Source organism: Sphaeramia orbicularis, chromosome 6 (assembly GCF_902148855.1).
Source record: "Sphaeramia orbicularis chromosome 6, fSphaOr1.1, whole genome shotgun sequence".
Classification (NCBI taxonomy): Eukaryota; Metazoa; Chordata; class Actinopteri; order Kurtiformes; family Apogonidae; genus Sphaeramia; species Sphaeramia orbicularis.
The window spans coordinates 51,584,884-51,601,155 of record NC_043962.1 but is presented as its reverse complement, the minus strand read 5'-3'; the positions used below and the strand labels follow the sequence as shown (position 1 = coordinate 51,601,155).

Genomic DNA, 16,272 nt, shown 5'->3' with positions numbered 1-16,272 from the left:
GTTAATCGTTCCCTTTTTTTCCTTCCACTCATAGGTTGCTGGTTCAGTTATCGGCATTTTCCTCATCACTTCGTAAGTGTCATGTTTTACTCTATTTGGTATTGATCACAGCAGCTTTAGAGTCTTTTTTTAATTTTGTTTTTAATGGAAAAGGAGCAAGATTTCTCTGCATTGACATTCATACATATGATATCTATTAGAGTCCTTTTTGTTTTTCTTACTTTGTACATACAACAGTGTCAAACAAAAAAAACAAAAAACATGAACTGATTGCTTACAGTTTTGGTACTTCTCACTTCTCACTTCTCACTTGAAAGAAGACAGTCACAGCTTTCAATACCTCTGGGTTCTTTAAATATTACACAAGTTTATGCAAAAGTAAAACATTCGTAAAGAATAAAGACAGGGAGATTATAAAGAAGAAATTCTAAGAGGAGTGATTCAAATTCTGGGCGGCTCGAGGATACAAACTTAATCCATTTGTTCCAAATATGGTAAAATTTATCCCTCTGGATTCTGATAGAGTAAGTCAATTTTTCTATTTTGAAAATTTGCAAGACGGTCTCGTACCAATCTTCTAATGTTGGTGGAGTTGGCTTTAGCAACCTTCTTGTAATAGATTTCTTGCCGGCTGCTAAAAGCGCCTGTAATAATTTTGTATCCTCCCTCCGTTCTAGTACTGAGACATCACCAAAATATAAATTTACAAAGTTATAGGTAACATGAACCTTGAAGACTGATATTAAAGTCCCGCAAATATCCCTCCAATATTGGTGCATCTTGGGGCAGTCCCAGAACACATGATAATGATTGGCCTCCTTTGATCCATACTGTCTCCAACACTCAGAAGAACCATCTCTGTATTTACCCTGATGAGGTGTCTTAAAAAATGTAACCACATTTTTCCAACAATGCTCTCTCCATTCTAATGAATTTGTAGAAGACCACTGAAACTGACAGATTTCTTCCCATTTCTCATCCGAAATTCTTATTCCCGCTTCCTTTTCCCATTTAGTTTTTATATGAAGAGTATTATCATTTCTTGCCATCATTAACACATTATATAGCTGAGAGATGGCCCTCTTTAGTGTGGAGCTATAAGCGTGTTTTAAGAATTTGTACCAGTTAAACTCAGTTGGTGTTAAGTTTGTGATTTTACATTCTTTATTAAAATAATCATGCATTTGGAGATACCTGAAAAAGTCAGTCTGCTCTAACCCATACTTGGTTTGTAGGGCCTGAAAGCTTTGTAATGTCTCCTTATGTGTAAAAGATAAGTATGTTGTAAGTCCCTTCTTTTCCCAGGAGGGGAATCTTTTATCACTTCTATTAGGTAGGAAATCCGTGTCATATGCACACCACTTGAAGGTTTTTAAAATGTTATCAATTCCACATATTTTTATTACTTTTTGCCATATTTTCAGGGTATGTTGTAGCCATGGATTTGGTCCTTTTAGCTGATCTACAAGCCTTTTGTCTGCTATCATGGCTTGTATAGGGATATCAGGAGAAGTGTTAAGTTCTAAAATCTTCCATTTATCTTTGTAGTCCTGATTACACCAATGTAGCATAGGAATCAATTGTAAAGCATAGTAATAGTATCTTAAGCATGGGAGTAGTGCTCCACCTTTTTCCTTTGACAACTATAAAACACTATAACAGATCCTGGGTTTCTTTCCCTGCCATATAAATCAGGAAATCCATTTATCCCACTCCTTGAACTGAAAGTCACTCACTTCAATTGGTGAAGTTCAGAATAAATATAATAAACGTGGAACAATATTCATTTTCAGTGCGTTTATCCTAGAACTCAAGTTCAGGCAAGGGACAAGATTCCATCTATGTAAGTCTGATTTTATTGCAGAGGATAAAGGTCTGTAATTTGAGTCAGATAATTTGGAAATGTCTTTTGTTAGTGTAATTCCCAAATATTTCAAAGATTTGGATTCCCAATTGAGATTATATTTTTCTTGAGGAGTACTGGGTACCTTGTAGTTTAAGGTCATTACTTGGGTTTTAGATATGTTCAATTTATAGCCTGATAATTTTCCAAAATGATTTCTCAGGCTCTTCCAAAAATACTAAGACATCATCTGCAAACATTGCAACATTTTGTTCTTCCCCCAATATGTTGATGCCCTTCATCTGTGTACTTTGTCTTATCAGTTGACCAAGGGGTTCGATATAAAGTGCAAATAAGAGGTGACGCTGGGCAGCCTTGCCTTGAACCGCGTTCTAAAATGAAAAAAATTTGAAAGATCCCCATTTATCTTTATACAGGCCCTTGGTTTGTCATACAGTCCCCTTATTAGTGCTATGAAAGATTCTTTAAATCCAAATTTTTCAAGTACTTTATACAGAAATAACCACCTAACCAAATCAGAAGCCTTTTTGGCATCTAATCCCACAATTACCGTCTCTGTCTTGTCTTTTGTTGTTTGTCCTATTATATGTAAAGATCTTCTTATATTGTTTAGTGTCTATCTCTGTTGAATAAATCCACACTGGTCTAGATTAATCAGATCAGGTAGGAGTTTTTCAAGGCTTCGTGCTATAATTGAAGCAAATAATTTGTAATCTAGGTTGAGTACACTGACCGGGCGGAAGTTGCCACAGTCCTGTCTGTCTTTACCCCCTTTAGGGATGACAGATATAATTGCGTCCCTCCATGATGGAGGGATTTCCCCCTTTTGTATAATCCAATTAAATGTCTTCAATAAAAGAGGGGATAGCTCCTGTTTTAGGGTTTTATACCACTCCGCAGTATAACCGTCTGAACCTGGTGATTTCCCCACCTTTAATTTGGAAATAGCCTGATTGAGTTCTGTGGTTGTTATTAATTGGATTAATTTCTCATTTTGGGAGTCAGACAGTACTGGTAGTTTCATTGTCTTCAGGAATGCCTCAACTTCTAGCTCATTAGGTGCTTGAGGCTGCAAGCAAAGGGCTTTGTAAAATATTTCAAAACTCTGAATTTTCTCAAGTTTGGTTTCAACCAACTTAATTTGGGGATTCTTTATTTTTTTTTGGAAATTGTGTTTTCCACCCTCTGTTTGCGTAATTTATAAGCTAATAGCTTCGTTGATTTAGCACCAACTTCATAGTATCTCTGTTTCAAAAAAGTAATTAGGGACCGAGCCGAAAGGTAAGGCCCTCTCACACAGTGAGAGGCCTTGCCTGCAAGCAAGGCCCTATTGTTTTTCGTTCGTTATGATATTGTTATTATTCACACACCACTTTGACCTGGATTTTGACCCCCTAAACATGCTTGAAAACTCACCAAATTTGGCACACATGTCAGGTCTGGCGAAAAATTTGATAAAATGTAAAAATTAACCCCATAGGTGCCAAAATGAGCTCTCTAGCACCCCCTAGACACACAAAAACGGCCCTAGCGGCCAGTAGGAATGTCGTAGAAACATGAAACAAATGCCAAAATTTTCATCTCATCGAGCCTGACAAATCACGCACTGACACTCATGACCTAACTCCAACAGGAAGTTCAGAATTTGCCTTTCAATATAAAATGCTCAAACTGCTAACTTCTAGTAGGAATGTCATAGACACACAAAACCAACGCCAAAACTTTTGTTTAATCAAGCCCAACAAATCACATGCTGACACCTATGAGCTATCTCCAACAGGAAGTTCGCAATATGCCTTTCAAAATAAAATTTTTAAAACTAACTCCGATTACATCATTTGTCATATTGACTTCTAAATAGCACCAAAAGATAGAGTGGACTCTCCTTAAAAAAGTGATCTCGTAACTTAACCTTAACTGTCTGTTTGTTTTTTAGAAGCCCGCAAAGTTGCGATGTTTGGAACTCATTTTTCACTTTGGAGTTTTACCCCACATGTGACATATCTACACATTCAGGGGACTAAGCACAACATTCACATGCAAAAATTTTTGAGATTGGATGTACGGTTATTGATTAATAGCAATTTGTTTATTTTTATACTTTTTCCACTTTAGACTGCCATTTGACCCCCTTAACATGCTCCAAAACTCACCAAATTTGCCATGTATGTCATGGCTGGTGAACACTTTGATTCAATATCAAAATTAACCCATTGGGTGCCAAAATGGACTCTGTAGCGCCACCTTTGTACTAAAAAACACACAAAATCTGCCCTAGCGGCCAGTAGGAATGTCACAGAAACATGAAACAAATGCCAAAATGTTGGTCTGATTGAGCCCGACAAATCATACACTGACACTCATGAGCTAACTCCAACAGGAAGTTGGCAATCTGCCTTTGAAAGTTATTCTACGTTTCTGCAATTACTGCTTATTCATTTCAGGCTTTTGACAAAAAAGTTATACCTCATTAAATTCCCACAAGTCTGCAGAATCCAAAAGTGAAAGAATTTTTCAGATACGACCTACGGTTATGGAATTATGGTGATTTTTTGAAGACTATGTTTAGTTTCACTTTTAACAATGACAAAATCCTTATGAAAGTTGTGTTGGTGCATGGTTGACAGTGCAGTGGTTAGAGCTGTTGTCTATGGAACAGGAGGACCTTGGTTCAAATCCCAGGCTGTCCACGGAATTTTTTTTTTTTTTTTCTTCATTCATTTTAAAACAGGTTTTACTGCATTGTATTGTGGATATTGGACATATTGCACACATTACAAAGTACACGGAGTAATTTTTTTCAAATTTAAAACCCTTATTAAAAATAATACATAATGTCTATTACATAACTTCTTGTCATTTTTATGATCAAACGCTCAACTGTTTGTACAATGTTTCTTCATTCAAAAGTACTCTTTCTCACAGACACACATGCTCACACAATAGGGTTTTTCCAAAATAATAGCCTTAAATGTGATAAATCATCACTTTTATGCTGAGTTATTCATACAATTTCAATTCATTTTTCAAACTGATTCTTTCTCTCACATACAAAACAAATGCACATACACACAGTACGGTTTTCAAAATAAAAGTCTCATTTAAAGGTGATGGTGGTTTCAGCAGAGGGTCGCTGGTGTTCTGTACAGATGTAAGGAGGACAGACACTAAAGGGTGGGAACTGGTATCGGGACGGAGAGGTGTGAGTGGAGCTGAGGTGTCGACGATCACGGGAGGCGGATCACGCGGGAGGCGGATCGCGGGGGAGGCGGATCGCCCGGTGCGAGGTCCCACCCAATGCTGCTTGCAGCTTTAATTTTTTTCTGAGTTTCTTGTGCATAAATATAATTTATATATATATATATATATATATATATATATATATATATTTTTTTTTTTTTTTTTTTTTTTTTTTTTTTTTTTTCTTTGTATTTTTTAAATTTCCCCTATGACCCAAGGGCTTTTTTTTATTAATATCAATCAGTTGAAGTTGTTTTAGTTTACCCTGGAGATCTGCTAGTCTTTGCCCCTTTAATTTTTTCTGGTGGGAAGTTATTAAAATGATGTTACCCCTCTTGACAGCTTTTAGAGCATCCCATATGATTGGCTGGGGTACTTCACCAGTGTCGTTCAATTCGAGATAATCCTTAATTTCTCCCTTTAATTTTCCTTTTATTTTTGGGGCATTTAGTATGTCTGAATTTAATCTCCACAAAGTTTTTGTTGTCCTCCTTTCTAGAATTATAGACATTAAAACAGGGCTGTGATCTGAAAGATCTATTGTCTTAATACTACAATCTCTTATTCTGAAACAGTCATTACTGAACATAAAAAAATGGTCTACTCATGAGTAAACAACATGAGGGCAAGAGTAATATGTATAATCTCTACTATTAGGGTGCAACTCCCTCCACACATCCAATATACCCAGCTCCTTTATTAGAGAGTTCACTTTTTTAGTTAGTGCTGTTTCTTGATTTGAGTTGCTAGACACATCCAGTTTAGGGTTAAGTCTGATATTAAAATCTCCCCCACAGATTACCACTCCTTGGGAGTTTACCATCTGATCAAAAATACATTTATAAAATTTCCAGTTGCTTCCTTGGGGGATATAGACACTTAGAAATGTTACTTCAATTCCCTCCACTTTCCCAGTAATCTTCATAAATCTGCCTTCCTCGTCTTGCACTTCTGATATATGTTCATAATTGAGTGAGTTTACAATCAGTATAGCAACTCCTCTCTTATGGCTTACTTTACAAGAGGAGGAAAAAACATACTTAAAGCCTCTCTATTGTAACTCTGCATTCTCATGTTGACTCAGATGAGTTTCCTGAAGAAAGGCCACCTGTGTCTTTTCCCTTTTTAATTTTGACAGAATTTTACTCCTCTTGATGGGATTCAAAACCCTGTTTACATTAAATGAAATGAAATGATATTAACTGGATCTCCTTGCATAAGTGCACTGATATACGTTGTTACCCAGAAAAACTGCAAGCACAAATTAGCAGAACAAGAAAACAAAATCAACTTAATGAGCAATATGAACACAGAAAAGATTCCATCTCTCCAAACTTCCAACCAAACGGTCCATCTACTGACCTGTCTCAGGTTTGAGGGGTAGCTTCTGTCCCCGACTGGGATTAGAAGGCCCTCATCGGTAATGTCAGTCATTAAGTCACTCTACTCCTCCTTTGCGATTCCCATCCAAAGTCTCTTAAATTATATCATGTTAATTGTGGCTCATTTCTTCTTTTCATAAGTAACCGCTAGAGCCACAGACTGTATATTACTTTAATCAAAAAGAATATATTCAACCTGTATTCTCTACTGGTGTATGTCTGAATCCTTGCAGCTTTTGCCTGTATAGTGGTGTTCTCCCGGCTGCAGGTGTCCGCCTGGGCTGTGCTGAGTGCCATGTTCCCCTCTGAATCCTCTCCATGAGTGTTGTGGGCTGTGTGATCACGTTCACCGGTAGACCCCGGCTCGCCATGTCCGCTGTCGCCTGTTCGACCGTCTCATAATAAATTGTTGTTCCCTCTTTGTAGTAAACTCTCAGACGGGCTGGGTAGAGAGTTTGAAACCTTATTTGTTTTTCTTTCAGGACACGTCGAGTCTCTGCATATTCTTTGCGTTTGTATAAAATGTCTGGAGCATAATCATGGTCCAAACTGATCTTATTGTTGCCCAGCATAAACCCTTTTTTTTGCCATGCCAGGCAAATTACTTCTTCTATCATTCTGTAGCTCAGAAATTTAACCAGGATAGATTTTGGTTGTGCTTCAGTTGGGGGTTGTGGAGCTAGCGCCCGGTGAGCTCTCTCTATCTGCATATCTTTCAATGCGGGAATACCAAGGTTTTCTTTGAACAGCTTCTCAATAAATGTGATCGTCTTCAGACTGCCTTCTGCTCCCTCAGGAATGCCACAAATTCTCATATTTTCTCTTCTTGAGCGGCTTTCTTGATCCGATATTTTCATCTGAAGCTTCTCTTGTATATTTAGCATTTCCGTTAGCGCCTCCTCCATGCCTTGCAGCTTATCCTCGTTCTCCACAATTCTTTCCTCTGCATCATCTATTCTTGAATTGGTCTTTTCAAGTTCCCCCCTAAGTTCTTTTCTGTATTCCCGCAGTTCTCTTAGAATCATTGCCATGGTCTCTGGCTCATCCTCGATAGCCTCTCCTTGCCCCTTCATGGCGCTAGCATTAGTTTCCTCGTGGTGCGATACTTCTGTGTTTCTAGCTGTTCCCGTATTCATATTTTTATTTTTCATCTTTGGTGCCATCTTTTCCCCTTTCCTAGAAATTTTAAATCAACCCAAGGCACTTATAATTTCTTGGCTTATGGGGTATATTTCTTGCTTTTAGTCTTGAGCTTAAGCACTATGCTGCCATTTCCCTGCGGAAGTGGAACCAGCTTTAGTCTTTATCTGCAGGTGTGGTATTTACTATCAGCTGAAATGCCATAAATTATTGCTTATTTATTGTATTTTTCATATAACTCATCATTAGATTATTAAGTATTACATGACCAGAGTATCTTAAGATTTTTGGCATACACATTTTCAGCAAGTTTTTGAACAAACATTTCATATATTTTAAGCTTATCCTTAAAAAATGTTTCAGTGCTCTTCGCTAGTCTCAGTATAATCAAAGAGAACAATTAAAATGATTTACCATTTGAAAAAAAATAAAGACAAACACAATTACATAGACAATTGCAGAAGTGAGTTTTTCTCCAAGGTTTTCTCTGATTCAATGCAGTCAGTCACAACAACATAATTTATGGAAAAATCTCTTTTCTCAATAGATTCTATATTACATGATGAGCAGTAGAGCAGTAATAAATTATACCCCCCACCACACACACACACACACACACACACACACACACACACACACACACACACACACACACACATATCAAAAATGTATTGCTCATTACATATATATAGTATGTTTAATACTAAACATGCACACATTTCCTGAAGGAAATGTAGTCCCATGTGCCTACTGCATATATTTTGATGAAAGTTATGTTGTTCCACATTGCATTTGTACATAGAATTTATTTAGTACAACAAACGTTTGCCATAACTGTGCAACAGCACAACAGGAAAGAGAAAAAATATGGATCAGCTGTGTTATTCACAATGTTTTTCAACATCTACATGTACAAATCACATATGATTAACAGCAGAATTTGTAATTTGCATGAAATTTTTTTGAAAAGATAATGCATTGTGTTACATTTACCCAAAAACCAAACAAAAAAGTCACAAGTCATGGACATGGGTCGCAAATTGGGAAAGCAACCAAACTACACAAAAACTCTACCAGTGTAGAGTAGACAGATGTGTGTGTGTGTGTGTGTGTGCATATGAGGGTGTGTGTGTGTGTGTGTGTGTGTGTGTGTGTGTGCATATGAGGGTGTGTGTGTGTGTGTGTGTGTGTGAGAGAGAGACAGAGAGAGATGGGGGGTCCTCTACACACATGATATGAAAAGACAAAATACACAGGCAATGAAAACCTGTTTATAGACATGCTTGTAGGTGTTTGGAGTTAACTGTATTATTCGTGACACTATGAGTCTCAAATATTGAACTGAGGAGACATGGGTGTCCATATCAAATTCCCTAAGAAACTACCTCTTAAACAAATTGCTGTCAATCGATAACCATACATCCTATCTAAAAAAATTCTTGCAGGTGAGACTTGTGGTGAGTATTGTTCAATGTATCGATTTATAATATGTGGAAAAAAGTCAGAGTTGAATAAGCAGTGATTGTGGAAACGTGTAGTTTGTCAAACTTAACATGGAAGTGAATGAGAAAAAAATTGGCACCCTGTGTGGTTAGAGGCCTGTAGATCAAAAACAAAATGTTTTAAGATTAACATGAAATAGTCTTGAAAGAAAAGAGTTTTTCCAACAATTTGATGTATAAATTGTTGCTGAACTCCCAGAAACATGAAAATTGTGAAGAGTTGTTTGCAGATACTCTGAAAACCCCCCCAACCCTGTCCAAGTTAGAGTGCAGACGGTTTCAGCCAATCAGCTGTCAGCATTCTGTTCCCCGTGTGCGTATGTGGTTTTGTTGATCGCGTTTTGTGTGAAAATCATACATGATATCGTTACCATATGTCACACATACATTCTTTGTGCCAGGCCACACATTTTTCATATGGCAGAATAATTTTAGGATGTTGGAATGGTAGGCATTTGAAAATGGCCCAATTCATTTTGGATGGACAAATTTGACCATTTTTTCACAATTTTAATGAAATCCGTGCATCGGAACATTAACATGATTCATAGCACATCTTTCAAGACCAGGCTGCACATTCTGATAATAATATGTTTGGGTCTATTTCCAACACTCTGGGCTGCATTGTTTTTTTCAAAGTTTTGTGGTAATAAGTCATAATAATAATAATAACAATAATAAATACGACAAACAATAGTACCTTGTGCCTTGCATTACATGGAAGACAACGGTAATTAATGAGATGAGGTGTTTTTATTCCTTTAGTGAATGCAGAATGTGTTTCTGTGGATTCCATATATAAATCCATAGAATTTTCTATTTTCTGATAGTTTTAATTCTTAATTCTAAACCTTTCTCCTACAGGACAATCTGGAGGGATGGTGCAAATCCTGCGTCACCAAACTATATCAATGAGCAGCATGTCAATGCATCGTCACCCCCTGTCCACCTGGCTGTCATCGTCACACCCACCAGTGCCTACTACATAATCTACATCTTTGTGGCCACATCAGAGAGCGTCCTGGCTTTGGGGTTCTTCAGAGGCCTCCCTCTGGTACACACACTGCTCACCGTGTCCAAAAGGCTGCATGAACAAATGCTGAGTGCTGTGCTCAGAGCCCCCATGGCTGTGCTAAACACCATGAAGACAGGTGCTCATTTAACTTCTATAGTGTGGTCAAAAACAAACATCACACACGCTGATGTACAACAGCTTCTTCCTTTTACATGTACTTCTTCTTAAAAAATGTTCCTTGTTTGTCCTCCCCCAGGCCGGATTATGAACAGATTCACCAAGGACATGGCCACCATAGATGACATGCTGCCCCTGGTGCTGTTTGACCTCATACAGGTTAGAGTTATTATAGTTCTGAAGTTTTCATTAGTTCTTATATTTATCCAGTCTTACAGTTTTATGAGGAAAGTCTGAAAGAAGCAGAAAAAAGAAGGATGAAAGAATGCCTGAGATCCAATTTGATTCTAACTCTTACCCCCTGACATGTAATACAGGGGACGTAGTGATCAGCATGCCTGTCTGTCCGCTTCATCATTTTGTTTCCGGAGCAGAACTAGAATACTATTCAATATTTTTTCATCAAACTTATTTCAGTTTATGAGTTTGTTGATGGGAGACTTCTGCAAGAAACACAAACTTGTTTTGCCAAATAACTGATGAGCTGCTAATCAAACTTTGCCTCTATTTACATACACAAAATATTTAGGGTTTTACCTAAATTTCTATTAAGAGGTTCCCATGCCCAATGAAAAGCAAAGGCTTTATTGTATGGTTATTATTCTCTCTTCTCCTGAAAACAAAACAAAAATTGTTATATACATCAGGCCGGGCAATTGTTTTCTTTTTTGTGGCCTCCATGAAAACAATGATTTGTGTACAGTTACACTGCATGGTCATTATTACAACTTGGGATTTTCAAACATTAAACATACTGATATGATAAATTATGAATAAAAAGTTCATTTCAGGGCTACTGTGGCTCAGGAGGTAGAGCAGATCATCCAGTAACCAGAGGGTTGGCAGATCAAATCCCACTCTGTCCTAGTCAGCTGTTGTGTCTTTCGGCAACACTGTCTTTTTCACTATCAGTTTGAGATTCTTTTAAATGAAAAATGCTTTATAAATGCTATTTTATTATTATTATTATTATTATTATTATTATTATTCGGGTGAAGACAGGTGCTGAGGTGTCAACTGATCACCATCCGGTGGTGAGTTGGATCCGATGGTGGGGAAGGATGCCGGTCAGACCTGGCAGACCCAAATGTACAGTGAGGGTGTACTGAGAATGCCTGGCAGAACCCTCTGTCTGGGAGATCTTCAGCTCCCACCTCCGACAGAGCTTCGACCACATCCTGAGGGAGGCTGGGGAAATAGAGTCTGAATGAACCATGTTCAGCACCTCCATTGCCAATGTAGCCGTGTGGAGTTGTGGCCGCAAGGTCGCTGGTGCCTGTTGTGGCAGTGGTCCCTGAACCCATTGGTGGACATGGTAAGGGGTGCCATCAAGCTGAAGAAGGTGTCCTATAGGGTCTGGCTGGCTCTTGGGACTTCTAAGGCAGCAAACAGGTACTGGCAGGCTCAGAGGGCTGCGGCTTTGGCAGGCGCTGAGGCAAAACTCGACCATGGGAGGAGTTTGGTGAGGCCATGGAACTTAACTTCCGGTTGGCCTCAGAAAAGGTTCTGGCAGGTGACTCAGGCAGGGGAAGTGGGGCTCCATAAACACTGGATACAGTGGTGATGAAGTTCTGCTGACCTCAACTGGGAACTTCGTTGGGCTGTGGAAGGAAAACTCCAAGGATCTCCTAAACCCTGCCTTCACGCCTTCTGTGGCGGAAGCAGAGCCCTGGGACTGAGGGGCGGGCTCGTCCATTACCAGGGCTGAGGTCTCCAAGGTAGTTAGACAACTCTTTGGTGGCCGAGGTCTGGGGTGGATGAAATCCATCCTAAGTTCCTTAAAGCTCTGGATGTTGTGGGGCTGTCTTGGTTGACATGCCTCTTCAACATTGTGTGGAGGACAGGGACAGTACCTCTGAATTGGTAAACTGGGGTGGGGCGGTTCCCCTTTTTAAGAAGGGGGACTCAAGGAGGATGTTTTAAACTATAGGGGGATCCCAGTCCTCAGCCTCCCTGGGAAGGCCTATGAATGAATGAATGAATGTTTATTTCACTTATGTACAAAACACATACATATTAAAAAACAAACATAAAATTAACACAATTATTAACTGAAAAAGGAAGAAGCTGAAGCCAGAGGCTTATTTCTGCTTCTCCTATTCCCATCCTTTCTCCAACTCCACACCTGAAGTTACAGCAGATCAAACATTAACACAAATTAGTCTACATTCGGTTTCTTAAGTCACTTTGAAATCATATTACTTTCATAGCCCTTGAGAATTTGACAAGTTAAACCTTTTTTGAAACTCAACAGCGAGCTACACAATTTCACTTCATTCTTCAATTTGTTCCATAATTTGACACCAATAACAGAAACACAGTGATATTTAACATTTGTTCTTACTTTACCTGTTTCAAACACAAACATCCCTCTTAAATTATAATTCCCTTCTCTTAACTGAAAAATTTTCTGAATACAAACAGGAAGATTTTTACTTTTAGCATGAAAGATAAATTCCATTGTTTTTAAATATACAATATCAAAAAATTTTGGTAAACCAGATTCTACAAAAAGTGGATTACTTGATTGAAGATAACCAGCTTTGTTTATGACTCTAATAGCTTTTTTTTTTTTAGTTTAATTATCGGGTCTATATTAGTTTTATACACATTGCCCCATATTTCCACACAGTACGACCTATATGGCATTACAAGTGAACAATACAATATATGCAAGCATTTTATGTTTAACAAATCTCGAGTTTTATAAAGAATCGAAACAGTCTTAGACATTTTACATTTGATATATTCTATTTGTGGTTTCCAAAAGAGTTTATGGTCAATAATCACTCCCCAAAATTTTGTTTCATACACTCTTTCAATTTCAATTCCATTAATTTTCAGTTTTTTATCATAATTTCCTCTAGCACCACCAAAAACCATAAATTTTGTTTTATCTTCATTAAGTGATAACTTATTTACGTCAAACCACTTTTTTAACTTGATCAATTCCTTTTCCACAGTTTCTAATATTTGTTTCATGTTTGCTCCCGAATAAAGCAAATTAGTATCATCTGCAAATATTGTAAATTTTAACTCACTAGATGCCATAAAAATATCATTTAAATAGAGTATAAATAACTTAGGTCCCAGAACTGAACCTTGTGGGACCCCACATGTTACTTTTCTAAGTTGTGAATTTGTATTTCCAATTGTTACATACTGGAACCTATTTTGTAAATAACTTTTTAACCAGTTTTGTGCCACACCTCTTATACCATACGTTTCACATTTCCGGAGTAATATTGAGTGATCAATTGTGTCAAATGTTTTCCGTAAGTCAATAAAAACACCAACAGTATGTTGTTTCTGATCCACCACTGTTGCTATATTTTCTGCAAATTCCATTACTGCTAGAGATGTTGATCGATTTCTCCTAAACCCGTACTGATGATCATTTACTATCCCATATTTATCAACGTAGTCATCCAACCTCTTTACAAACAGTTTCTCAAGAATTTTGGAAAATTGTGATAACAATGACACTGGTCTATAATTAGACACAATATGCTTATCACCACTTTTATAAACTGGAATCACTTTAGCTATTTTCATATTTTCTGGAAAAGTGCCTGTTTGAAATGATTTGTTGCATACATAAGTGAATGGTTGAAGAATACTGTTTATCACTTGTTTTATGAGTGACATATCAATGGAATTTCTATCAGTAGATTTTTTATTCTTAAACTTCCTGACCACTTCCAACACATCACTTTCACAAACTCCACTAAGAAACACTGAATTATTTTTTTCCTTAGCAAAATCAAAGTTTTTATCATCCTTTTCTCACTGGGTAATGTCTTTTGCCAAATTTGGACCAACATTAACAAAAAAATCATTGAATACGTTCACAATATCCCCAATTTTTTCCATCACAGTGTCACCAGTTTTAACTCTTTCAGTGCCATGGGCCGATTAAATCGGCTTTATGAATACAACCTTTAAAGTGCCACGGGCCGATCAGATCGGCTTTGGAGAACACGCCATATTTGTGTACAAACAAACCATCCACCCCCATTTCTTTCTCACATTTCGATGACGTTCTTTCTGTGTCCCCCTTTTGAGACCAATCAGACGGGAATTTGAGGTCACGCGACCGAATAAATTATGCAAATTATGATCAATAATGAATCGGCTGTGTCCGGTGCGTTTTGAATCTAATTAGCAATCGGTCGGATGTTACCGAGCGGTTTTTGACCAAGGAAGAGCTCGCGTTTCGTTTTCTGATTGGGAAATTTTATGAATGAATTTATGAATGCCAAATTCTGTGGCACTTTTAAGGCTTATTAGCCCCTTAACTGTCTGGCACCGAGTTAACAGCATATGAAGGAAAATCCTTTTTATTACATTTTTTAATCATATCATTTAACACTCTCCAAGTACCTTTAGTATCATTTTTATGTTTTTCTAACAACTGATCATAATAGGCATTTTTATGTGTTCTAATGATTGCTATCAATCTATTTTTGTATCTTATTATTTATTCTCTTTTTCTTTCGTTCTGTGCTTCAGAAATTCCCTATGAAGCCTGTTTTTCTTCTTACAAGCCTTTTCCAATCCCTTAGTTAACCATGGTTTCTTATTCTTTTAAAAAATTTGTCTATACTCTTTCACAGGACAATGTCTGTTGTACAATGTCAGGAATATGCCTAAGAAAGCATTGTATGAGTCGTTAACATCATCTACATAGACTTCATGCCAGTCATAATTTATTAGTTCCTCCTTTAAAGCCATAATTGCTTCTGGTGACTTTGTTCTAACCAAACAAGGTTTTTGCTTTTAGTTGGTTAAAGATAATTTGTTGTTCATTTCCAGTTCTACAAAAACTGGCAAATGGTCACTTATATCAGTCAGAAATAGACCACTCTTTATCTCACCATCAATAATATTTGTAAAAATATTATCAATCAATGTTGCGCTTTCCAATGTGATTCTACTTGGTTTTGTAATTACTGGATGAAAACTCAAACTAAACATAGTATTTACAAATCCTGCCATTTTTACATGTTCATTGCATTTCAACAAATCAATGTTAAAGTCACCACAGACCAAAATCACCTTATCACAATATTTTTCATATAAATCAGTAATCTCCGTATTAAATTTCTCAATGCATGACCCCGGTGTCCTGTAAATACAACTAAGAAATATGTTTTTGTATTTTTCCATCTTAATTTCAACCGTTACACATTCCATCAGATTGTCTATAGCAATTGTCAAATCACCATTTATTTTACATTTCAAATCATTTAATACAAATAGGGCCACACCCCCTCCTCTGTTATTGGCTCTGTTTTGCCAAAACATTTCATATCCTTCTAATTAATCGTGTAACCCTTTCTCATCACTCAGCCAAGTCTCTGAAATTGCTATTACACTAAATTTATGCTGAAATTGTTGCAAATAGTCTTTAATTTTATCAAAATTACTATAAAGACTCCTGCTATTAAAATGAATCACCAAAAAACCCTTAATTTTAGACTTATACTTGTCTTCTGAATAATATTCACATGTTATATTAATGTTCTGGTAGAAGTGGGTCTCTGGATCAATATCATTCTCTAGAACATAGGGTTTGTGATCTTGAAAGTCAAAAGACTTAAATTCATTGTATTCACACATTCTCATATTTCAATCCCCAACAAAAATTGACCTCATAGCTCCATCTCAACAGAATTCAGATATGACATATCTCCACTGGTCTACCTCTCTACTTTGTTGTTCATTTTCATTTCTATTGATCAAGCTCAGTCATGTCTCTAATAACTATAACTTTCACCTGTTCAGGAGTACCATTTAGTCTTATCATTACCTTACAATTTCTTATCCAAGTGTCTTGGATTTTTTTTTTCCCTTTTTCAAGATTCTTGCTTGTCTTGCAATTGCAGCTTTTCTCTTTGTTAAATTTTCATTTATGTACACCCCTGTACCCTTAAGTTTTTTTTGCATGCT

The 16,272-nt window shown here is 37.1% G+C and overlaps 1 protein-coding gene across 1 annotated transcript in view; it reads left to right on the top strand.

The window, feature by feature from the left end:
* Positions 1 to 16,272, top strand: part of cftr (CF transmembrane conductance regulator) — a 132,868-nt gene that overhangs the window by 89,633 nt on the left and 26,963 nt on the right. Inside the window, 3 exon segments of the mRNA XM_030135578.1 lie at positions 35 to 72; positions 9,993 to 10,279; positions 10,400 to 10,479. Of these exon segments, the coding sequence (XP_029991438.1) occupies positions 35 to 72; positions 9,993 to 10,279; positions 10,400 to 10,479 (405 nt within the window).